The 26,659-nt window shown below is 37.3% G+C and overlaps 1 protein-coding gene across 4 annotated transcripts; it reads right to left on the reverse strand.

Moving 5' to 3' along the window:
* Window positions 1-16,246: 16,246 nt before the first annotated feature.
* Window positions 16,247-21,944, reverse strand: LOC113755543 (pentatricopeptide repeat-containing protein At5g15010, mitochondrial). 4 transcript variants are annotated; one of them, XM_027299518.1, is made up of 4 exons: window positions 19,804-21,944; window positions 18,386-18,597; window positions 16,547-17,236; window positions 16,247-16,402 (listed from the first exon to the last, which is right to left on the reverse strand). In XM_027299518.1, the coding sequence occupies exon 1, from the start codon at window positions 21,728-21,730 to the stop codon at window positions 19,898-19,900; it is 1,833 nt and encodes a 610-aa protein (XP_027155319.1). In that variant the 5' UTR covers window positions 21,731-21,944; the 3' UTR covers window positions 16,247-16,402; window positions 16,547-17,236; window positions 18,386-18,597; window positions 19,804-19,897. The 4 variants fall into 4 exon arrangements, with proteins under 4 accessions (XP_027155319.1, XP_027155320.1, XP_027155317.1 ...); XM_027299519.1 differs by having other exon boundaries at window positions 16,247-16,675; XM_027299516.1 differs by having other exon boundaries at window positions 16,247-17,236.
* Between the last annotated feature and the right edge of the window lie 4,715 nt (window positions 21,945-26,659).

A 26,659-nucleotide genomic window follows, 5' to 3' on the forward strand; every position in this document is an offset into this window, starting at 1 on the left:
CCATTTGATCTGTAATGGTTTAGTCGTGATTAATCAAAGTGTTTAGTTGTGAAGTGATGATTAATGATGATCTTTGTTGGTTTTGTTTGAGAGCCCATGTGAAAATCAGCATTTCAAAGGCTTACAAGTTATAGAAAACTTTGCATGAATGTTGCAGAAAATTGTTTTCCAACGTATGCATGCATGAACTAATTCTTCAAAATTACCTCTTAAACCCCCCAAGTCTCTCCTTGTTCCACTAGGACCCAATCCATTACACAATTTCATCAATTTGGTCCCTAGTAGTTTTAATTTTTACAATTTCATTGCCTGCTTTACTTCAATTAACTACCATGCTTTGTCAATTGCACTTAAGTCATGACGTTAGGGGCTTTATGACCAAGTGAGCTTGTGATTGCCTATTTCCTTTAATTTTTCCAAATAAATTGGTACCTTGACCATTTCTTTTATTTTGGAGGATAAATAAGTGATTTCGCTTCATTGGGGCCCAATTTCAAGGGAGGTACACTCTACCCTTTTATTTGCACTACATTTGACCTTACGTGCTCCTACGTGTTATGTGAATATGCATGTCTACTTCGTTTTCTTTACCTCCTTGCATGCATTTACTTACTTTTACTTTTATTTAAGTTTTATGGGGTATGTGTACACCTCTTGGCTTGTAATAGATAGGGCTCGGAGAGCCTTTGGTCCATTTCCCCTTCCCCTTTATGCTTTTATGGGGTATGTGTACACCTCTTGGCTTGTAATAGATAGGGCTCGAAGAGCATCTGGTCCACTTCCCCTTCCCCTTGCTTGCTTGTTTTTGTTGCTACATGTTTAATTGCTTTATTAGGCTCTTGCATCTAGTCGAACATGCTAAATGCTATGTGCTATGTGTTTACGAGTATTTTGGCATGTCTACTTGCTTTCATAGCCATGAATGAATGGAATGGATGAATGTACGTTTCCGCTAGTCCAACGCTAGTCGGAATTCATAGAATGGGCTAGTCCAACGCTAGACCCTTAGGGATTTCCCCTCATTAGCATATCATTTGCTTTTTCACCACATATCATGCATTTTTCTTAGTTTTATCACTTGGCATGCTCCTCGAACCCCCTTTCCCTTCATTTTAGGATTTTTGCATATCATGATAGTTGTAGGGTCCATTTGCTTGAGGGTCTCCTTCTGATAAGGGAAACGAGCGAGTGTGGCTACTCGATAGTCTTAGCACGCTAGTTTTGCCTTCTAATCAAAGGGAAAATCGAAGTCGACAAGTTAGGAGTCATTCCCATACCCGACCTGATGCATTCCCTTAGGTTCATTCATTCTCATTTATCACTCACTCATTCTTTTCAATTCACATTTTCCTTTCCTGATTGTTCATTTTGATTTCTACTTCACAAAATTGCATTTAATTACACCTATATGCACTTATCACTATATTTCATACACTTGCACACGAACACTTGGATTTTTAATTTCTTTCATACATTTTAACACTTGCACACTTGAGTCTCATTTGCATTAATCGACCTCTATGGGGTTTTCCTTTGTTGGCCGCCACAATTCATGTGGTTTGGGACCAAAAGCCTCACGAGAGACATCGTAGAATTTAGGATTGCATTTTTCTTTCCGTTTTGCATTCATATAGTCATATCCAACGTACGAACATATATTGGGTAGAAAATTAGGAAAGGTAAGGTTAAGTCACGCAACTAGCCTTGGCTAGGTCAAAGGGGTGCCTTGGATTCTATCCTTGCCTTCCCCTTTGTCAAACGTGACCCCCGAACCTTTTTCTTTGGCTTACGTGGACTAGGAGTCGTTTTAAAAAGGGTTTTACTACTTTGTCTTTAAAAAACACTTTTTGGGTGACTTGGTACACCCTAAATCTATACCAAGTGGCGACTCCGTTTTCATATTTAAAAAACCCTTTTTAAAATTTCATTTGGCCAAATCGTCGCTTTCCAAAGTCCCATGGCCTTTTACTTTTCATTTTGCACACGTTCACACCACACTTCACACACACATCACACTCACATTCCAATTCATTCGAAAAGTGGGGCGCGACAAAAGTCATTAAAAGAACTATATACTAACTAGGCCAATGGTACACAAGCGACCAACCAACAGCTTTCTCTCTCTAGACTCCGTCCACAATCATCCCTAGGCAGGGTCAATCATCCTTAATGATACCCTAACACATCATATCAAGTTCCGTAGAATCACATTTTGAATTCGCCCAATTCATTTCTAACCTAGGCTTTCATCCCTTTTCGTATTCAGGCACAAGAATCCAAAATAAGATAATTCACCACTCGAGCTGGCCAGTCCCAAGAGTAAATCATCTACATTTGTAATTCCTACCTGACATACGTATCTATAGTCTCCAGGTACCAGAATAATGTTTTGAACCCTATGATAAACCGTGATTCATAGCTTATGCTCAAAAGAGTACTTAGTCCCTTACACTCATTCACATGAGCGAGACCACAACACCACTTGGCCCCAAACTCACTCCGTGCAGAGACCACGCGAAGCGGCTCTGATACCACCTGTGACAGCCCCACCTCACCCTAAGGCGAACCAAAGGTTTTGGCGGACCGCCTGCCCAACTCTCGCCGGGACTACGGATCTGGAACAGACATAAACCCTTCCAAACACTCAAAAGAACTTCAAAAAGGTAACATTCAGAACCTAATGAGCCAAAGTAAAAGATACAATCAATCTTTGGTACAACGTTCCCACGAAAATCAAAACGAAATGGAAGAGCCGCTGCTACGTCACAATCCATCCTAGTACCAGTACACTTTGTTTAACATGAGAGAATACACATGCCCAAATATATGTCACATAAACATGAGGAAACACTTCAAAATATACATAGTAGTAAGTTTACAAACCAAAAGGAAACATTATATTAAGATACATTTAGGGTTTCTAACATCCATGGAGCTATCCAAAAAGGTGTTTATACAGGCTCAATTCATTCTTCAAAATGATCATTGGTCCAAAAGATGGTTCCCTATAAGGAAAACAAGAATAACGGGACGGGGTGAGCTAAAAGCTCAATGAGGTACCAAAAGTATAAACGGTAGGAACTGTAGAACTCATGAAAAATCACTTTTAAGGCACATATTCACATCAAATACAAGAGATGAAAGAACACCACAATGTAAAGGATACAGGTGGCTCTCAGGAGCCAAATCCCCATTGCAATACTTGATCCAGCCTCGTTGACCCTCCGTCAACGTTCAAATGAAGGAACCAGTCCCGTAGAACACCACTTTAATGCCAAAATCCCGTTCACCAAACATACCCCCTTACCGGGCCCGAACGCCAAACAGGAACAGGAATGGTAATACTCGAGTATACCGGAATCAAGAGTCTCAATACTCAAAGATTCCATAAGAACAGGCACCCATGGATTGTCAATTTCCTCGACCAAGCCCTTGCATGGCTCGATTTAATTAACTCCCCATGAGGTTGAGCTCAGGTTTAACCTGAAAGTCGCTGGACTCACTTCCAAACGACATCATAACAAGTGCAAGTAACAGGTTCAAGTTCATAACAGGTACAAGTAATAGATTTCAGTTTATACAGGACAAGAAAGAGAACGAGTGTGATAAAGTACACCCTCGTTCATTCAAAATAACAGAGTTCACAGTTATCCATGTCACAAATTTCAAGTATAGAGAAACCAATTAAACAACAATCCAGGGGAGTGGTACACTCACCTATTAAGGTGAAATAACGTCCAGAATATCTTTCCGAGTAACCCTCTCAATCACCGATGAACCCTAAGGTTAATCCAGAGAACATATTACAGTTCCTCCAGCAAAAGTTAGGTGAATCGAAGACAATTCAAATACTACTAGTACAAAGTATAAATATGATTTTGAAAGTGAAAAGAGTACATTTAAACCAAAGGATATGAGTAAAATATTTGGAAAACTCATGCTCGCTCGTAAAACTTTGAAATATCCATTTGAGTCGAAGAAATGAAGAAAACGTATTTCTATTAGTCATAAATTTCATTTTTTTCCAAGTGTACAAGTTTCGGTCAGATCCGACCTTATATACCTCGATAAAAGAGGACGCAAATATCCTAGATTGTTCATATGGTATTTGCTCTCAAATTGTTACCTAATCCTCGAGTGTAAATTTGGGCAGCACGCCCTTTGTATTTACCTATTTTCCAGCCACTTATGGCTTCATTATTTTCCTCAATCAATTCCAAAGTCATACACAATATAAATTCATCACAACAGCCGTTCAATAGGCTCAAAGTCATCCAAGTACAAAATTTAGCTAGGAAAATGACCAGAAATAAGCTTTAAGCTAAGGAACCAAAAAGGCAGATTCACCGCTACTTAGCGTATCGGACATAACCGAAACAACGCTAATTGGATTGAAGTGAAAGTTATACCGTTTCGAAGCTAAGACAGAGGGCTATAACTTTGATGAAGACTACGTAGTCCAGTTCTCACCCTAACTAGGTCAAATTTACCAAAACAACCCCAGATTTTTCAGTTTGAAGCTCACTGTGAAATTCAACTAGCAGTCCTGATTCATTCAAGCATATCTCAGCACACACAACTCCGATTCAGGTAATTCCAAAGCCATTTGAAAGCTAAGATACAAGGGTATAATTCTTCAGAAGACATTGACAATCAATTCAGTAGTATTCCTGGTCAAACTAACCAATTACATAAGCTGATTATCAGTTTCGGACAGAAACAGGACAGCAGGGGTAACATCATTCTCTACAACTTTTATGTTTTGTACTAAGGCCAATTCGGCCTTTAACTAGGGGTAACAGTACCGGACAGAATAGGGGAAATTGAAACCCTAATCTGGAATTTTCTGCATAACATGGAAATTTTTCGCAATTAACTACAATTTACGCACTATGGCTTCATTCTAGACTATCCCAAGCCATCATCCATAGCCACACCATACTAAACATATAAAAACAGAAAAAAATCAAGAATAAATATAAAATTCACCAATCTCTACCAAAAGTCAAGAATTCTTCCACAAAATCACTTATTCAACTACTATCAATCACTAATTGAACATTATCAAGATCAAAGGAAAGATTCCTTAACCACTCACCTTGTAAACTCAAGAAAGGAAGCAACTTAGCACCTTTGCTCCTCAAACCACTTCACCACTCACCTTAATCCTACCAAGGGAAAGGTTTTTATGGAGCAAATCAAAGTTTTAACGGTTGGTTTGTGAGATCAAGGCAAGAAATTGAAGAAAGAAGTTGGAAGTTTTCTCTTCTTTTTCCTCCAAGAAAGTCGGCCAAGAGAGGGAGAAAGAAGATGATGTTTTGGTCAATTTTGGTTAATTAGTAAAGGTAAGTAAGATGTCAAAGTTAAGAATTAATCACAAGGTGACACTTGTCACCCTTATTTAATGCAACTCTATCCTTTTGTCTCTCCAATGATAATCCATCTAGGTAACTTCTAATTATCTCTTAACACCTGATAAATTAAACTCGGTATACACAACTTAAGCTAATTGGCCGAATTTTATCGAACTTACCGCACTAGTGGGTCCTACATCCGGTATACGCTCTTAATTTCTCAAAAACTAACTAATACTAGGAAAATAATTTTAGAACTATATTTACTCATAAAAATTATCTAGAAAATTTTCCTAATAAAGAAAATATAGAAAAAACATGCAATTAAATAAAATAAAGTCTAGAAAATAAGAAAATCCACGGGTTCTCACACCTTGCATGTTTTCTTGGCCTCATGAGCATCCACTCACCCCGTTAGATTTGTTTTTCCTTAACAGGAGCTGAATGGGAGGAATTCTGGAGAAGCTTACTTGATGCTTCACTTGATTAGAATTGTGAATGTATTTGTTTAGAAAAAAATTTTGGAAGCTGTATATTTTGGGAATGTAAAGTAATTTGGTAGATTATGATGTAAGACTAGAACGTTTATTGAGGAATTAACCTTCCTTTATCTCTTCGATTTTTAGTATCGATTGGTTATTATTATTGAGTGTAAATTGAATTAGTACCGAGTCCTGGCGAGAGTTGGGCAGGCGTTCCGCCAATACCCTTGGGTTCGCCCTTGGGAGAACTGGGGCGTTACAGTTGGTATCAGAGATTAGGCTTCAGATATTTGTAGTGTATCCTAGGTTTAAAAGTTTAGGATGCCGGACTGTGGGATTGGTTTGAAAGTTAAGTGACTACTTGTAGGGATAAAAATCAGAGCAGCTTCGCGTGGTCTCTGTGCAGTGTGAGTTTGGGCCAAGTGGTGATATAGTCCCAATTATGTGAATATGTATAAAGGACTAAGTGCTCTTCTTGTGCGTAAGTTGTGAACTACGAAAGTGGTAAGCGTAAAACCTTTATCATGCTACTTGAGGTAGATAGATATGTACGTCAGGTAGGGATCTTAATCTTTATTGATTTGCACTTGGGAGCGTATGGCCTGAGTTGTAAATTCTCTTAGTTTTGGATTCTTGTACTTGAATACTAAATACTTTTCCTGAGGGAATACTTGTGACTTCGGAAGGGATATAGTCTCGTGTATTATAATGTGAAAAAAATCATAAGTGGTTTTGAGATAAGTTCTGATGGCAAAGGTCAGAGCACAGAGGATTCTTGTATTGGACTTGAGATCTCCATTATGGGAAATAAGAACGGACTAATGTTTTGCGAGAGCAAGTGCAAGAGGTCAACAGACGTCTAGTTTGTGTAGTAAGAGAAGTGATACATTGGATGAAAAATATTTTAACCAAGTGTGGGACAATATTGACCGGAGAGAAGTGGAATGTAGTTGAGCTTGAAATGAGACACTTTTGCATTTCTTTTGGTTTGACTCATTACCCTAGTCTGTATAAGGATTTTCATCTTGAATTTAGTAAGAAAAGCTCGTATTCGTTGGAAGTTTTAGGCTAAGAATGTAGAAAGTGGCTTAGGTTTTGGATGGAATTTGGAATTTATAATTAGTTGAATGATGTGGCTTGGTATCATGGATTCTTCTAGTTTTACCCTAACTAGGTTTATGATTTCTCTCATTTTGATCCTGCCTATGATAGTAAGGGTGGTGCACGCCGTGAGGTCTTTTGTAATTTGCCTGTATGTACTTTTGTTTTTGTGGCGCTTAGTTGTCTATGTCCTATATTTGACATACTTGACTTGTTTGTGATCTCTTGACTTGTAATTTGACTTTTGATATATTCAAAAACTCATGCTTTAATTCTAAATGTATTTGCAACTTGTATGTATACCTTAAACCCGCGTGAGAATCGAAAATAAGGCAGAGCTTGAGTTCGGATCTTTTCTTAAGACTAAGAATGAAAATTTGTTGTGAATTGGAGAGTAAAATGACCGAGATTTAGGCAACATTAGAATTAGCTCTCGAATTAGAGGTGAAGGGTGATAAAAATGTTGGATCAAAGTTTATGCATATATGAACTTGCATGTTTACCCATATTTCTTAAAAGTGTTTTCGAGAATATACGCTTACTCAAACGCAACTCTTAGTTCGAAACTTTGAGAGAATTTTTGAAATATCCTCCATGTATATGTTATTTTATTATAAATGTGTTTTAATGCCATACATTGAGTTGCATGATTAATCTCCTTAAACGAATTTGAGGAATTTGCAATATGTATTGATGATCATTGCAAAACACATTATTTGAAGTTTCTTCCTAAGAAAATTGGACCCTTAGGAAAGATGGTAGCTTAGGGTTTCTTCTACAAAAATCACTACACCAAGACCTTCATTCCTCTTTAGTGTACACTTGTACGGAGTAGTTTGTGATTTCACCGGTTAAAACTCAAAATTTGGGCAAGGATTGAAGCTAGAAAATGAAGAACTTTTTCTCTCTTTTCCTCTCTATGAGGCACATCCAAGAAGGAGCAAGAATGAAAGATATTTCAGCCAAGAAACAAGATAAGAATGAAGGAAAACAGCTAGTCAAACTTGGCTCCTGCCTGTGACACGTCACAATCCAGCCAGAATCTGGCCGGATTCAAGGCAGTGGCGAAACTTATTTTTTTTCAAATTCCAACAACAATCCAGCTAGCAATCTGACCAAGAACTGGCCGAATATGCGGCCGGATTCGGTACAAAATTTTGCCTCCAAGAAATTTTCTTTTTTTTTTTTCCAAATTCAAATGACACGCTCGTCCATTTTTCCAACAAAGAGACCTACATCCTCACACTCATTCTTTCGGGGCGTCACAAACTTCCCCCTTAAAAGAATGTCATCCTCGACATTCCAACTTGTACTAATCCAGTCAAAATAGTTCTCGAAAGTCAGTCAAGTACTAAGAATCACTCCAATCCCACTTATCACCTTGTAACGGGCCAACAGATAGCTAAACAAGTAACCAAAATAACATGCAAAAGGGCTCGATTCAAACAACTAGCCTTGAGTTGGACTCAAAGTCCCAGATATTTGGAAGAAATTCAGGACATAGCGAAGCCTCCGATCAGAAATTTACCCCTGGTGGTGCTGGACAACACAACAAGCTAGCACACGGCTATACTTCATCAAAAAGTCTCAGAAATTTGTCGCCGGTGGTGCTTGATAACACAACAAGCTAGCACAACGGCTATACTTCACCAGAGAGCCTTAGTTCAAGAATTCCATCCCTGGTGGTGCTTGAAAACACAACAAGTTAGCACAATGGCTATACTTCACCAGATAATCTCAGTTCAGGTATTTGTCCCTGGAGGTGCTTGATAACACAACAAGTTAGTATAACGGCTATACTTCACCAGAGAGCCTTAGTTCAAAAATTTCATCCCTGGTGGTGCTTGATAACACAACAAGTTAGCACAACGGCTATACTTCACCAGAGAATCTCAGTTCAAGGATTTCATCCCTGGTGGTGCTTGATAACACAATAGGCATGCCTCGCCAGAAGAATGGTGGTGCTTGAAAACACAACAGGCAATGCCTCTCCAGAGAGGTTCAGTTCAACTACTACAGAGGAGTAGTAGCCGGTCTACAACCACATGAGTACGAATAAGTTCAAAAGCAGGGTCAAAGCAGGGTTCAAACATTTAAGTTCAAAAGCAGAGCCAAATACTTTAGGTTCACGGTGCACGAGTACGAATAAGAACTCACTCGCCTAGCCTATGCCCAGCAACTCACATTCTCAACCAGTCACAGAATTCAAGTCCACTTACAGATCATATACCATATATTCAGTTAAGTCAGGTCCATTAAGTGTACGTAAGAGCACACTTGCCAAAACAAGTTCAAGTTTCAAATGAGTTCAACCTAGTTGGTCTCAGGCAATTCAAGTATTTCAAATCTCAACACTTACAAATCGGGTGGTGCAAACCTTAATCAAACAAGAAGACTAGAAGAAGGATGCAAAAACAGAAGTTTTCTCAACAATTCTGGCCACCACCACAATCTATCAAAACCCTAGCCAAAATCTTATTGGACAAGTCCAAGATAGCAGTCATCATTTCAATGTCCTCATTCGGTTTAGTCTCGAGTACACTACGAAATCCTCTGGGCTCCAACCTGTGCCATTACAACTTATCTCAAACTCACACATCCTCATACACTAGACCACGTTCCTTCCAAATTCACAAGCATTTCCTCAGAAAAGTATCGAATATTCAAGTACAAGAATCCAAAACTAAGAAACTTTATAACTCAGGCCGAACGCTAGTACCAAAATCGGTTGGTGTACGCTTGGGAGCAACCAAGTCATATCTTACGCTTACCACTTTCAAACCAGTCGCACAGTCCGGCATCCTAAACGTTAGCCTAGGATACACTACAGAGATCTGAAGCCTAAGCTCTGATACCAACTGTGACAGCCCCACCTCCTCCTAAGGCGAACCAAAGGGTTCGGCGGACCGCCTGCCCAGCTCTCGCCAGGACTCACTCACTCACTACAGTCCTCAATTAAATTACAACCTTCACATCCCAAAACATAGGGTACAATCTCATTAATAAACAAAATACATTTCCCAAGCTTAGAACGGATACTTACATACATTATAAATCTCAAGTAGTGGTACAATTCCCTGAATAAGACAAAAGTCCTCAGTTCTCATATAATTACAATTACAATATCAGTCTCAAATATTACATCTTCCAAAGTTCCACGAATTCCCATAACACAAGTGAATCGAGTTCGAATTCCAATTATACATGAGATATACCATCCATTCACACTAATAACTTATTACACGTGCTTCCTAGAGAACTTAATACAAATGCTTCATTTGCCTCGAGCCCTGTGGGGAGGAAAAATTATTTTGGGGTGAGCTAGAAGCTCAGCGAGTGTCCAGTAAAATCAGAAATCAACCAGTTTCACAATAGCGTATTGAAATGATATCATGAATCAATGATCAAATGTATGCTTATTGCTCTTGTGAGCCAGTGAAATCACCATACTTAAACCCCAACGCTCAAACAGATCCAGTAAGTTAAACAGTACAAGGAAGCATCGGTGCTCCAAATAAACAATGGAGAGACGTTGGTTCTAAGCACAAGATTTCCCCAAGAACTCAATAGAGCCAAATCATGCCATGGCACACACACAAACACAAATGATATGCAATCGAGTAACCAATGCAAGAATTAGTTCGAAAAGTAACCAATGCAATTAGCTCGAAGAGTAACTTTGGAAATAGTTGTGGAATCACTCACAAACCACACCGTTGGATTCGATATGACTCAAATACAATAAAACATTTCAATTAAGTCAAATTGGTAGGTAAGGAGATTTAAGATCACTCACCAACCACCCATCACACATCCGTACCGTGATCAAGTCCAAGCCCTAAATCACAAATATCATGTCAAGCAAAGAAATTCTAAAATCATCAAGTCCTTATCATCTTTTGGCATTTTAATCACAATTGAAGCTACACTTATCGAATTGAGACGAATCTTATGGCATTACGAAGCTAAGACATAGGCCTACATTTTTTATGAAGACCTCCAAAGCCAAATCATACATTTTCATGGTCAAAATCGAAATCTCAGAGAAAACGGAAAACTGTCCAAGAAACTGGGCTTATGGGCATTCAAGGGTATTTCGGTCATTTTACATGCTACAGTACTCCAATCGATCTGAACTCTTGCAGGTAGGTAGCTAACTCATTTACCTACAACTTTCATGTTTTGAGCAAAGGCTTATTCGGTCTCAAACATAGGAAATTTGCAGTCCAAGTTGAGTCCAAAAACAAGGTAAGACTGAAATTACACTTCTAAACTAACCTTTGCATATACCATCACTAATTCACAATTAAGGGCTAAGAATTCCACCTTAATACTAGAATAGCTTATACTAATCATATACATGCCAAATCAACGATGAAATAACTTAGCTAAAGTCTAGAAATATCGCTAATATGGAACTTTATCCTCCCAACTTCCAAATCACAAGAATTTCCATAAAATTAATCAAGATCAACTTAAACTTAAAACAATCAAATACTCTCAAAGATTGGACAGCAGTTCCCCTTAATTTGTCTGTTTTTCCCTCCTACACTCAACACCATATTCCATCTCAAACCAACCACAATTGCACATATAACTCACAAGCTAATTAACACACCTAATTAGGGACTTAATACCCTTCAATTTGAGCCAATTAATAGCTCCAAGATCATTCACAATTAAGCCCCAATTCGAAACCCTAACTCTAAAATTTTCCGTACAAACTGAAATTTTTCGCAAACAACCACACCCAACATATAAAAGCTTCATTTTACACCATATCAAGCCATCATTCCATGGCCAACCAATAATTATCATATGAGAGCAGAAAATTCACCAATAAATCTGAAATTTGGCTAACTCCACCTCAAACCATAAAATCTTCCATAAAATAGGTTGTCTAGCCACTACAACTACTACTATACAATTATCAAGAACAAAAGGAAATTTCTAGTTGAGTTACCTTGGACCCTTAGGAAAGATGGTAGCTTAGGGTTTCTTCTACAAAAATCACTCCACCAAGACCTTCATTCCTCTTTAGTGTACACTTGTACGGAGTAGTTTGTGATTTCACCGGTTAAAACTCAAGATTTGGGCAAGGATTGAAACTAGAAAATGAAGAACTTTTTCTCTCTTTTCCTCTCTATGAGGCACGGCCAAGAAGGAGCAAGAATGGAAGATATTTCAGCCAAGAAACAAGATAAGAATGAAGGAAAACAGCCAGTCAAACTTGGTTGCCGCCTGTGACACGTCACAATCCAACCAGAATCTGGCCGGATTCAAGGCAGTGGCGAAACTTATTTTTTTTCAAATTCCAACAACAATCCGGCCAGCAATCCGACCAAGAACTGGCCGGATTCGGTACAAAATTTTGCCTCCAAGAAATTTTATTTTTTTTCCCAAATTCAAACGACACGCTCGTCCGTTTTTCCAACAAAGAGACCTACATCCTCACACTCATTCTTTCGGGGCGTCACAGAAAGCTTGGAAGATAGGTGAGAGTAGGCCACTGCTTGAGTCTGCTTCTACTTTGGAAAAACAATGCCGTCAACACTATTGTCACAAAACATCTGAGGAGAAAGGTTTTGGGAAGAAACTACTTTTGGCTTTACATTTGAGAAGACACTTATGGAACCACATCTTTTAGAAGACACTAGAGAAGAAGGGGGGATTTGTGTGAGAACCCGGAAAAAAATTCTTTATTTTAGGCATTATTTTATTCCTTTGCACCCGTTTTCTATATTTTCTTTATTATATTAATTTTATAGATATTTTTATTAGTAAATTTAATTTTTAAATCATTTTTCTAGTATAAGTTAGTTCATGAGAAATTAGGAGTGTATATTGGACGTGAGACCCGCTAGTGCGTTAAGTGAGAGAAATTCGGCCAATTAGGTTAAGTTGTGCATAAAGCGATTTAATTACTAGGTGTTAGGAGATGATTAGAGGTTACCTAGATGGATTAACCATGGGGAGACAAGAAGATAGCCTTAAGCATAAAAGGTGCCACGTGTCACTTTCCTATTCGAACTTGGACTTTGACTAACTTTCTTTACCTTTACTAAAACCTCAATTTTGACCTAAAAATTATCTTCATTCAAATCCTCTTCGCCGAACCTCTTGAGGAGAGAAAAGAGAGAAAGTTTTAACTTTTATCTTCCATTTCTTGCTTATATCTTGAAATCCAACTGATTAAATCTTGAATTTGTCCACAAAAGTGACTTGCTAAGGGAGTTTCAAGGTATTGGTGGAGTTGTTTTGGAGGAGGAACCCCTAAGCTATTACCTTTCTTGAGGTGTCAAGATATTTTGCTTGGAAACTCACTTTTTGTTCCTAATAATGGTAAATTAGTGACTTCTTGTGGCTAAATAGGTTGTTTTATGGAAGATTTCATGGATTAAAGTGGAGTTAGATAAATTTCTGATTTTTTTGGGGATTTTTCTGTTTTCATATGATGGTTATGGTTGGCCTTGGATTGATAGCTCTAACTTGTGTTAAATGGAGCTCTTGTGTATTAGTTGTAGTTGTTTGCGAAAAATTTCAGAATTTGTGCGAAAATTTCAGTTATAGGGTTTCCAATCTGCCCTGTTCTGACCAGCTTTATTCGTGCAGGTTAGAGGCCGAATCAGGCTTAGGTTAAAACATAAAAATTGTAGAAAATGGTGTTAACTAGCTGTCTACAAAATTTCAGCTCGATCCGAGAACTGTAGCATGTGAAATGACCGAAATACCCTTGACTGCCCATGAGCCCTGTTTCGCAGACAGATTTCTGTTTTCGTGGAGATTTCCATTTTTTACTCCGAAAATGCATGTTTGAATGTCTTTGCCGATTGTTTATTTTGTACGAGATGAGTGTGTACTTTATCACACTCATTCTCTGGCCTGTGTGACTTGTTTCCTGTATATACTTGAATTTATTACCTGCGCCTGTTATACTGTCGTTTGGAAGTGTATCCAACGACCTTCCTGTTAAATCTGAGGTCAATCTCATGGGGGGTTAATTGAATCGAGTCGGCAAGGGCTTGGTCGAGGAAATTGACAATCCATGGGTGCCTGTTCCTGGGGAATCTATGGGTATTGGAGATTCTGGATTTCCGGTATATTCGAGTATTACCATTCCTGTTCCTGTTTGGCGTTCGGGCCCGGTAAGAGGTATGTTTGGTGAACGGGATTTTGGCGTAAGTGGGGTCTACGGATATGTGTGTTCCATTAAATGTTGACGAAGGGTCAACGAGGGTGAGATCAAGTATTGCAACGAGAAGTTGGCTCCTGAGAGCCACCTGTATCCTTTAATTTGTGGTGTTCATTCATTTCTCGTATTTGATGTGTATATGTGCCCTAAACGTGATTCCTCATGATTTCTACTGTTTATACTTTTGGTACCTCACTGAGCTTCTAGCTCACCCCGTTCCGTTATCCTTATTTTCCTTACAGGGAACAATCTTTGAAACTTCGATGTTTTGAAGAATGAGTTAGGCTAGTTAGAAATTCTTTTGTTCTTTTGGTATAGCTCCTCGACAAGTTGGAAACCCTAAATGTATCTTAATACAATGTTTCCTTTCGGCTTGTAAACTTACTAATATGTATATTTTAAAGAGTTTCCTCATGTTTATGTAGCATATATATTTGGGAATGTACATTCTCTCATGTTAGACAAAGTTTACTTGTTTTTGGTTGGATTGTGATGTGGCAGTCACTGTTCATCTGCGGCTTGTTTTTGTTCTTCATTTTGTTTTTTTCGGTCGTTGTAGCGCTCGAGCACTGTATTATCTTTCGGAACAAGTATTTCAGGGTGTGATTAACTTAGTAATCCTGGTGGCACTTCTATTTCGTTTTGATTTTTTTTTTCGTGGGAACGTTGTACCAAAGATTGACTGTATCTTTTAGTTCAACTCAATTGGGTTCTGAATGTTTACCTTCTCGAAGTTCCTTTGAGCGTTTGGTAGGATTTCCGTTTGTTCCAGATCCGTAGTCCCGGCGAGAGATGGGCAGGCAGTCCGCCGAACCCTTTGGTTCGCCTTAGGGTGAGGTGGGGCTGTCACAATTTGGGGATGGAAAATAGAGAAAATTGGGGTGGTGCAAGAGAAATTGATGAACTTGGGGTATTTTTTGTAGCAAAACTTCCTCATTTGTATTGACGCTAAGGTTACATCGTGTGTATTGGAAAAACCAAACCGTTGATCTCATTACATTCAACGGCTAAAATTTATCATGTAGCTGTTCAAAAATTGGAAAAAATTTCAGCCAAGTTTAAAATCTGACCATTGATTGCACTTGATCAACGGCCAATCTCGTTCATCGCATCCATTTTTGGATGCGGCAATGTCTGACACCTCATTTTAGAAAATTTTTTTATATGTCGATTTTCTTACTTGCAGCGACATAATTCAAAAAAAATTCTACAAATTTAAAACCCAATTGCTGATCACATTTGATCAATGGTCAATTACGTTTCGCTGCATCCATTTTCGGATGCGGCATTCTGACACATCCATTTGCGGCAACTGGAAGCATTTAACAAAAAAATTCCCTAAGCTGTGTCTAGCCCAAAAAAAAAAAAAGCAAAAACAAATTGAAATTTTGTACGCCAAATTTCTCAATTGCTGCGACCCTTATTTCAGAATCCACTCCCTTCGAACACCGGTTTTTTGATGTTTTGATATATCAACAATATATCAAGAAATTCGCCCATTTCATGAGCTGAAAAATGGTGAACTTTGTTAGTTTAATCATCAAGTTGTTCTGGGTTTATCCGCATGTGAAAATACCTGAATGAAATGGGTGTTTATTATTTTGATAAGCACATTGATGGTAAAAGAGTGTCTCTTGTTTTGAATTTGTTTTTTGAATTATAGAAGTTCGGTTGGGTGTCCAAATGGATTTATGGCTCCATCGTTGGTCTAGAAATTAGGTCAGCTTGGATGTCATCAAAGTGCTAGGAAATTTCGTCGCCAAGGTGAACTGATTTTTCACCTCTTTCAATCTCTCGGGGTTTCTCATTGTCCCAGTTCTTTGTTGGACATTTTTGCCCATCGAAGAATATTTGTCCGATTGAAAGGCCCCTTCAAACTGTTGTTTTATCGGGTAGAAATTGGCGGAATGACTTCTTTGGTTGAATTTTTCCAGATCAATGACCTTTCTAACCATGAAAAATATTTAATAACTAACTCGTGCCATTCACCAAATACTTGGTAGGTCATACGCAGAAGTGGTTCCCAAAGAACCGGCTTGAAAACCCTCGGTAACCAGTTGGTTAACCAGATTTCTTGTTGCCATACATCTTATAAGACCACATTTGCCATGGGAAAATGAAAGAGTAAATTAGAGAACATTTATCTGTCACACTAGCAACCTATCAGTCACAAGCTTTGGAGATCCTCAATAAAATCCAATCCTAGCGTGGATGCCCTCCATAAATTTTGGAGAGAGGGCAGTTGAGGAACAGATGAAAATCAGTTTCAACAGCTACATTTAATTAGTAACAAACAGGAACAATTAATAAGAATGCACCTATCAAACAAATTACCACTAATCTGGCAACCTGGACCAAAAAATACCAAATTTAGCATTTGAACCAGAGGGGAATAGGTAGTGACAAGATAAATTTACCCACAGATGGAAGGACTTGAGATGTTGGCATTGACTAGAAGACAGTAAGCAGTCCTCTGCAATGTGATATCCAGGATTGACAGAATACTTACAACGAGCGTCAATCTTCCATCAAGTCCATCAGGGATACTGCAAATGAAAGTAAATGAATAGCTACAACTTTTTGTACTGCATCTGTGGGTAAGAAAAGATTCAGTACAAATTCAGCAAACTCATGCACCATGACCTATTATCATGTATGACATTCACCACTTTCAAGGAACTGAAAATGCATGCCACCTGAGGACACCTAAATGGATTATTGATCCCACAGATCCACTGAGTTGTATACTAAATTGAGCTGCATTACCAACGTTACCACAGAGAACTTGCAAGAAAAACCATCTCATGCACTGGTGAAGGCTTGGCTTCAAGATCATAGTCATTCTGCAAGCTAAACATGTCCAGTAGCAAAACATCCCTCAAAAGCATTGTTTTACACCTGGACTGGGAATGGAAGGTGTTCTCTAAGGTCTTGGCTGTGGAGTACAGAGCAGAGACTGAGATTCATTTAGCCAGGTGTCATAGTAGTTCATAAATGATCAACCACAAAGGAAACCACAGCGTCCAGTTCTAGAGATGGTGCTCTGAATGAGTACACACTTCAGCAAAATGTATGGTTGAGATTGCACAAATTAACCCCCATAGGCTCTGCTGAGATAAAGGTTAGCAGACCAAAAGATGATTCTACAAAGCAACTGAGACTAATCAAAGAGCAGAGACTGCTTCTGTTACCAAAAAACCTCTTTGAAAAGAATAAGACAAGGCAGGAGGGTAGCTTTGTGGTGATGAATAATTAGCTTTCTTAATCACATACATACAGATGGTATGCACAATAATATACTTATCTCAAGGTTCTAAAAACTAGACTATGCATGTTTTACATTTACTAACATTATTGTTGTCACAATATATTATCCTAATTATATCTTACGTTACACCTTGTACAGGTGGTGCAGCAGCTGTGCAGTGTTCAGAAAAGTAACAACCTTTATCAAAGCCTACTACTAAGAGTGCATAATTTAACAAAAAGCTTTAGGGCAGACAGAGTATCCATAGTAGGTAATTATGTCAAGCGGTGTTTATCGTCAATTATTGAACAATTTGTTTTCTTGAGTTCTATAGATTGAGAGTATAACTGTAATTTCAGAAAAATACAGAATAACGTCCCTATTGAGTCAACTTAGTCCTCAATTTCTTAGCTATTGTATTAGCTTAAATACTAAGTCTCCTTAGCCATAAGGTTCTACAATAACCTTGAAGCAGTCAGAGCTCCAGGATTATGTTATTGTGTGTGGTGGTTCAATGGAGTGTATTGTGATGAGTTGCATTTCTCAACAAAATTGATAAAATCTAAAATCTATCTTCCTCTTCTTCTATCAAGGAACCCGGTAGGTGCAGAGAGGGGGAAGGGGGATTCCATCCTATTATCATTCATCCGGTCATCTTGTTCAGGAAAAATCAACAAATAAGAATTTGAACATCTATTATGCATCCAACCTGGTTTGGTGCTGCATGAAAGAGCGCGCTTCTATTTCAAATCCAAAGTTTATAGAACCTTCCCATATATTTATTCAAGACAACAGAACTTTACTGCTATGGCCCAGACATTATTTTAGAAATATTAGAGAACTGAATAAATCAGAAACCCGAGGCACCCGGAAATTTTTAATTGGCAAAGTACAATTATAAAACATACATCCAACTAATCAAAGTGCATTGATAAACACACACTTTGGACACCTATTTTCTCTACTATCTGTACTAAACAGAAATGAATGCTTTAAGTGTTCAGCTAACCTTGATTTATTCAGGAATCATAGATGACCCTCCAGCAGGTTGACCTTTATGTGATGCCTATTTTCCACTGAATAGCCAAACAACAACCATGGCCTTATTTGTCTTGTAAACTCCAGATAGTCCTATGCAGCTTGTACTTCAAGTCTTGCATAAATGGTTGCATGCGAGTTCTAGGACTAATAAGTCTATATCCTCACCAAAAGCAACGGTATCTGATCCAGACCAATAACAACAATTGGTGTTAAATTGAAAATAACTTGTAAAATTACTGCTCATATAGGAGAAAAATAGAAAAGTAACTCATGAATTACATGGATTCGACTGTGCAGAATGTTTTTGTATGCAATTAAGTAGTAGAAAAGACCTAAATGTACCTCTATAAAGAGCTGCAGTAAATTACCACCACATGAGAACAGTAAAGAAGCTAAGAAAATTCTATTGGGTTCTTTCTTTTCCTGATTAAGTAGAGTAACAGGCCATCAGATTACTTTCATCCTTTCCTGTCTTCTTCGGGTACAAATTACAAGTTGTAACATATATTAAAAGGAAAAGGAAGTGACTTTCTGAGAATGAAAAACGTAGGTCCACAGAGGATTTACAGTCTGTCATACAATTACCAACTAGAAGGATCTCCTTTGATGAATATAACTCTCTTTAGAAACCGATTAAAAGTGTAACTCATAGACAATTCTTTGTTTCAGCAGGAAAGGCAATACCAGATTTCAAGCACAGCCCACTAACCCAGGACTGTCTATTGAAACAACTTATTGGGCTATAGTACTATCTTTTTGCGATAAGCCTTGTGACTAACTTCCTGTTAAATTTTTATTCCAGGTGCCAACAAAGGCAACAAAAAAGAAGCTGAAATTAAAGAGACCCTGATTAATAACAGAAAATAATATCGAACCAAATTGTATGATGCATTTTCTTGGTCAAGTGAGATCTGCAGCAAGAAACCCTTTTCTTTGTCATCTCAATCATGAATCTGCCTTAATTTTTTTCATATAATTAAATGTGTGTTTTTCAGTTTTCCTACTCTTTGCCTCAATAAACATATGGAACCTTCTCGTTACAACATACTTGCTAAGTTTATTGCCACCAAATAAATAAATAAAAATATATATAAAAGCTACCTCAACTTTCTGTTAACTCAGCTGTTCTACTTTTCAGGGTCTTATGAGAAATCCATGCACAGCTATATCAGTTGCAATGAGAATACATGCACAGACACTTAATACAAGCTAAATTAACTTGGTGTAAAGATTAAATAACAAATTTATCATTTTTTTCACAAAATATTAGCCCTGAAACATAATCTTCCTGGTTGTTTAAGTTATCAGCAATTTAGCTCTTTCAAAAGGAACTGAAGAAACATAAAAAGATTTAGCTAATGCAAGTTTGATAAGTATCCCACTTACCTTTAGATTTTGTGGCAGTATTTGAATTTGATAATAGCCAAATGATCAAGCAGAGCCAAGAATTGATGGCATAATGCATAATATCCAAATTCACTTAATCCTTCCAAAATGAGAAACCATGTTCTCTCGTGGTCATTTTCCCTTCAGGTTGATGGAAGAAATCTCTTTTGCCATCAAGTTTTTTCGGTTTATGTCTGGCTTTATTCTCTAGCTTAGTAGGGACTTCTTGACTGTCTTTCAAGTGTGTAATTTGCCTCCCATCATTTTGCTTGCCTGCTAGCCAAGCCTGAAGCATTTCTTCAATCTTAGGTTCTGGTAATAAATGTTTCTTTTTCATCTCTAGATAATATTGGTATGACTCCTCAAGCTTTCCATTCAAAAATAGTCCATTTATCAGCACAATGTAAGAGCTCCGATCATGATCAAGTCCATTATTTCTCATTTCAGTCCACAGTTTGAAAACATTATCAAGCTGGCGCCAGCGACAAAACTTTCTAATTAACATTATATATGTGTCATGGCCTGGTTGGCAACCTGTCACATTCATGCTTTGCAAGAGCGCAAACACCTCTTCCCCTGTCATCAAAATCCGAAAGAAAGCATGATAAGTCCGAACAGTAGGGGGCATGCCCTTCTCTGTCATTTCGTTAAAGATCTCTCGAGCTGCATCTATTTGACGGGTTCTACAGAGAGGCATGATCAGTGAGTTATATGTAGCAGCATTTGCTGAAATCCCATTCTCCTGCATTGTTTTCATGAGATTCCGAGCTTCCTTTACATGCTTGCCTTTAGCAAGAGCATGTATCACAGCATTATATACTTTCCGGTCAGGTGCAATGTCCAATCCTTTCATTTGGTCAAAAAGTTTGAGCAGAGATTTAAGGTTACCAAATTTTGAATAGCAAGACATCATACTAGAATATGAAAAAACATCTCTGGGAATCCCTCTAGCTTTCATCTCCCTCCAAATTCTCATTCCTTCTCGTAAATCACCAACAACATTACACCACCCATTGAGGATAATGTTAAAGCTCTTAGTATTCAAAGGAAACACACTTTTGTTACAGAAAAGCAAATACTCAGCATCTTTCACATTCTTGTAACGACAAAGGGCGGATAAAAGATCCTGGAAATCTTCAATTGTGATTTCAAATTTAAACCGTTTGTATGCATAAAAAGTATTAATTGCCTTAGCCACATCATGAACAGCACAGTATTTCCTGATCATAATCAAAAGAGTCTGAGGAGTCACAAGTGGAGTACCTGTGCTTCCACCTCTCACTCTCATTTCATCAATCAAACCCCATGCAGTATCAAACTTCCTCATTTTCCCGAGTATAGATATCATTGAATGGTATTCTCTCAAGGAATGTGCATAGCCCGGCTGCTTGCTGGCCCACAAGAAGAAAGTAAATGCTGCTTCCCAATCATTCCTCACCCGAGACAGCACCTCCACCACCAACTCAGATGTAACTGTAACTCCACAATGCTCGAGTTTGTTCTTCATCACAGACCTGCTTGTTTTCGATTCTTCCAGAATAGTCATTAAGGTTTCTACATCCCGTAAATCAGTTAAAGTGGATTTTTGACATTTGCTACCATCCATTTCTTCATTATTGTAAAGATCTTCGTCCTCATTTCCAATGCTATCATTATCATCGTCTTCAGCACCATGTCGAGAATGGGAGTCTGGGAATTTTGTGCTGGACGACCAGCTAACAGAGGAGGAAAAGAGTGGGAAAATACAGGAATTAAAACTCAAGGGATTTCTTAAAAATTGAGGACTTTGTGCGAATCGAATAGAACGCTGATGAAGTAAATCAATTGGCTTAGCAACAACTATATGTTTTGGTAACTGAGTACTCAAACTGCCGTAGGACCAAAGGAAGGAGGACGATGCAGTGAATCTTCTTCTGCATTTCCACATGGTTTTCGAAATGAACCAAGTTCCAATTTTCACAAGGATGACAAAATGAAAGAGGCGTCTTCGTGCATAAGATGTTTGAGAAAATGACTGAAAGAAGAAATGCAACTATGAAGTATAGACCCACAAACCACTACACCTACAGGCTACAAGTTTGAGCAATCACAGCATCAACTTGCTCCTTTTTACCGAATTAGTTGTCAGTACGGACTTCATCCATCAAGCTGTGAAACCCTGGACATGAAGCCAATTTGCTGCAACATCCGGTTTGGATAAAAATAAATCGTACTTTTTATGATTTAAGGTGCCGCACGGCAGTTCTAGGAAAAACTGCAGTTTTGGTACCTAATGTTTGGTATATATGTAATTTTGTTCTCCAGTTTCGTAAAAAACAGATCTAGTCCCCAATGTTTGGCATCTATGTAATTTTAGTGCCTAAAGATTCGACACAAACAAATGTGATCCCCGGTGTTTACAATTTGAAGCGGATGAAGGACAATTGACAGATTCTCCCTAATTATCGATGGAATATAGTAATGCACAGTCAAGTGTTCATTAAATTGAATAAAAAAATTGCAAAATTTAAACAATAATAATAACCCAGTTAATAGCATGTGAATAACTAATTAATCAGGAATTTTTTTTTTGTTAAACTAAAAAACTGTATAAGGGTTTTTTCGCTTAGGGACAAGCGGGGAAAGAAAGCAAAATGAGTTTGGATCAATAAACTGGGTACTCAAACTGGTTTCAACTTTCTAGTTTAGCAAATTTCTCACTTTTTCTTTTTTCTTGATTAATTTTTCTTAAAAAAAATTTTCTAGCCACGGAGGGTTGGAAGGTCTCAACTTTAGCCAATAGACCAATGCCTCATTGACTTTTTCTTGATTAATTGTTTACTCATGTGCCAACGTACGAATTGTTAGCTCTCAGTCTTGTTTTTTTAAAGTTAGCCAATATTTTGCTTTTCTATTTTTAGATTCAATTTAATGGACATGTGATTGTATGGTGTAAGTGATAAAATGGGAATATGGTTGATAAGTGGATCATCTTAAATGGATAGTGGATTGTAAGATGATAGTTGAAATCCGAAATGGATAGTCCAATTATATTATAACCATTTAACAAATGGACATAAATCGATATTGCAAAACCATAATTCATCAATTCAACCATTTACTAGTTCTATGACTACTGTCTCTATGCGTTATATACTTCAGTTTCCATTTTCTATTTGGTGTCTATGTTGTGTATTGAGTTTCTTTTGTTTTTCTTTTCTGTTGAGTTTCAGCAGTGTTTTACAAACTAATTTTCTAGATTTCGGATTGTATATGGCAATTTAAAGTTTTTCCTCACACCTCTTTTGTGTTATACTCTATTCCTATTAATTAAATTAAGAATTTGTGAAAATGACTTGAATTCTATCTCTTAATACAAAAAATTTATCCCAAACTACTAGCAAGCAGAAAGGAAATTGTAGTGATTTTTTTTTCATCTCCATGATGTGCAAAAGATTTTTCAATAAAAATTTCACACTAGTGTCGAATACAAATTTAAGCAAACTATCTTACCGAAAAAATTAGATTAAAAAAGATGAGAAAAAGAAAAGTAACTTGTAGCGACAATCTGAATCTTTTGATTTTGATGAATTTAGACTATTTAGTACTTAGCATATACCAGTAGAATTTAGCAATTAACAGGAAAAAAAGGGTAAAATGAAGTAAAGGAAACAAAAAAGAAAAGATTTATCCGAAATTTTTAACAAATGAAGTGCTTATTATCAACGTTTGACTATTGCATTTGTAGTTCAGGACTTCGAGTTCTTTTGAAATTCACATCCCGTATAACCATTAAAGTTGGGCTTGTGGACCCACAAAAATAAAAGTTTCCTTATGAAATGAAGATGATCAACGTCTCTGCAATTGGGTCGGCGGGAAATGCTACTATAGGAAGAGGGGAAGGAGCTCAATCAAGACAAGAGTCTTTCTTCCGCGTTGGCTGGTCGCATTCCATTTCTGATAAATGGATTTATATGGATATGGATAAACAACTCAAATCTATAAATATAATTGTATTTAAATGGTCATCCATATCCATTTAAACTTGTTTATTAGGATGGATAAGTGGATATGGATTCAAATTGCCATTTCTAATTGTTGATGACTAAATTCCATAAAAAAATTGGAAAATTATCCCAAATTGTTTCAAATTGGATATTTGGGGATTAGATTTGTGTTTGCTGACATTTTAAGGACTAAAACTCCACACGTTTCAAATATTGAGGGCCAAATTTATTTTTATCAAAATTTTAGGAATTAAAACCGTACAATTATTAAATATTAAGGGCCAAAAGTGCGTTTCTCTCTAAGTTTTATTGTTTTAAAAGTCAGTGCCTTCCTAGAGACAGAATTATCCGAAAGAAGATTATGGTATAATGTAATTCGGAAGTTGGACCGCAACACTACTAGGTGTATCCGGACCAATTAAAAGTTAAAACATGACAAATTAGCAAAAGAATCTGCAGACATTAAGTTTTGACTCTTGCAAATGATCATGGGCTTTTACAATTGGTAGTTTCAATTGCGCCACACAATATGTGGATCAGCACGATCAATGTAGATTAGAAAAATCTGGGGTCAGAATATTTTGAATAGAATTTAATTGGTTAAAAAAATCAAATGGATTCAAGTAAAATAACATATAAAAAGCTAGACAAATGCCAAGAGTTGTTTCGTGATATAAATAAACTCGGACAGTCAAAAAAAGGTGCTGGATAGGCAGATTCATATGTATAATGAGTAATGTAGTTAGAAAAAAAAAAAAGGAGAGAGTGCAGTCTTCGTCCTTGGAGCAATAGTAATTTCGTTGGCTTTACATTAGTCCCAAGATATTATTTCTGTTACATCGGTTGCAAGTTGTGAGACCCCGGATAGTCCTTAATTTCGAAATTATGTGATATTAATAGCATTTTGTTCTATTTTGTACTAAATTATTAGAAAACCCTAAATTGGATTATTTATAAAATCCTAGTTTTTGTATTAATCACAAATTTGAGTTGTAATTCATGTTTGGTAGACTAGAGTGTGTTGTGGTACAAGTAAGTATAGGATTCGATTTATTTTATATAGGTTAAGTAAGTGTAAAAGTTAGAAAACCTCAGACTAGTAAACCCTCTAGTGTTCCAATAGATTAGAAAGTTTAAGTTGGGTTTAAAACCCTAATTTTGCCAATGTTATAAAAGTTGTTGTTTAATTGTTTTTATTATGGAGAAAGTATGATTAAGTGTAGATGATTAAGTTAGTGGGGTGATTAGTAGAGAAATTAAGTAAGATTAGTTAGTTTGGACTAGATTAAGTTTAAGTCCTATGGAGTAAATTGAAAGAGTTCCAAATGCTTGTGGGCAAAAGTGTAAGAAAGAGAAAGTGTTGTTGCAAGGGTTAGGAAGTAAAATCCCACCTCTTATGTGATTGGTTGTTTGGGAAATTTCTCGTAGGGTTGATGACTAAGCTTAAATCTAGAATATTCAAGAGAGAACCAAGCTTATAAACAACAAAACACCAAAGGAAAAACCAAAGGAAAAGAAAGAGAGAGAGGGCCGAGTTTAAGAGAGAAGGAAAAGAGGAAATTTCTTCCAAGTTTTCAAGTTTAGCCACTCATCTTGGTTTTGGAGGTTGAAGTAACAACCTTAGCACTTGATTGTGGTAGTTTGATCACTTACAAAGCCTACTTGAAGGTAAGTCATCTCTCTTGGAAGTTAAAGTTTGGTGCTTAAGTCTTGAATCCATGAAAGGTGATGCTTTTGTTGTTTTTATGATCTTATATGATATAGATGGTGATTATATGGAGTTTAATGGTTCATCTTGGTGATATTTTGCTGCTTAAATTTCGGTCAAGCCAAGAGAAATTAGGGCTTCTTGTTATAGGTTTTCTTAGTTGATTTGGTTGGTGATTAGACTTGATAATGGAACTTTTGGTGTGATTATCTCATTTGAATGGTGGGTTCTTAACAAAAGCAGGTTTGGTTATGAAACCCTAATATCAATAGAAGTTAGTTTAGCTTGGCTAGGGTTTAGGTGGTTAGGGTTTTGAAGTGAGTGCAAAACTAGTGAGATTGGATTCTAGACTGTGGTTGGTGTTTGGTAATTTTTGTGGTAATTTGGGGAAAAATTTTGAACCATTAGTAGGTCTTTTAGGGTCTGGTATATGTAGTATTATTTGGTATAAAATTAGATAGAAACCTTGGATAAGAATCGTAGCAATGGACCATGTGTTTGCAAAGTTCAAAAACAGGCAAAAACTGGAAACAGGGCAGTCCACAAATCCGAACTTGAGTTCTATTTTTCTTTATGTTGCGTGCTGATTCAGAAGTTTCTCAAAACATGAAAGTTGTAGCCTATTAAGTCCTTAATGTTTCTGCAAAATTTCAGATTAAACGGATCAGTGTAGCCCAAGTTATAGCCAAAACAATCTCTCCTGTTTGGAACACTGGATTGTGTTACGTTTTCAAATTTGGCCTCTGGCCATGCTCGGTTCGCCTGGATAACGTGCGAACTGGGTGTTGATCCCTTCATAATAAATGTATATATTGGTCTTAGCTTCGAAATGGTATAAAGTGCATCCAAATCCGAGTTCGGTAGCTCCAGTTATGACCAAAGCAAGAACAGTTGTCAGAACTGCCTTTGAATTTGGACAGTTCTGACAGGAACTTTGGACCCATTTTCCACCCTGCCCGGTATTGATTCAGGTTTTGGCCAAAACATACAAGTTTTAGTATTATGACATAGCTGTCTAACGCCTTTGGAATTTCTTGATTTGGACTTGTGAGCTGTGAGTTATGGTCCAGAAAACAGACCCTGTCCGTCACCCTAAAATGCAAACTTCTGGTACTGTTTTCCATAATTTTGACCTACTTCCATTCAGATCTAGATTAAGGTG

Source organism: Coffea eugenioides, unplaced genomic scaffold (genome assembly GCF_003713205.1).
Source record: "Coffea eugenioides isolate CCC68of unplaced genomic scaffold, Ceug_1.0 ScVebR1_155;HRSCAF=627, whole genome shotgun sequence".
In the NCBI taxonomy this organism is placed as follows: Eukaryota; Viridiplantae; Streptophyta; class Magnoliopsida; order Gentianales; family Rubiaceae; genus Coffea; species Coffea eugenioides.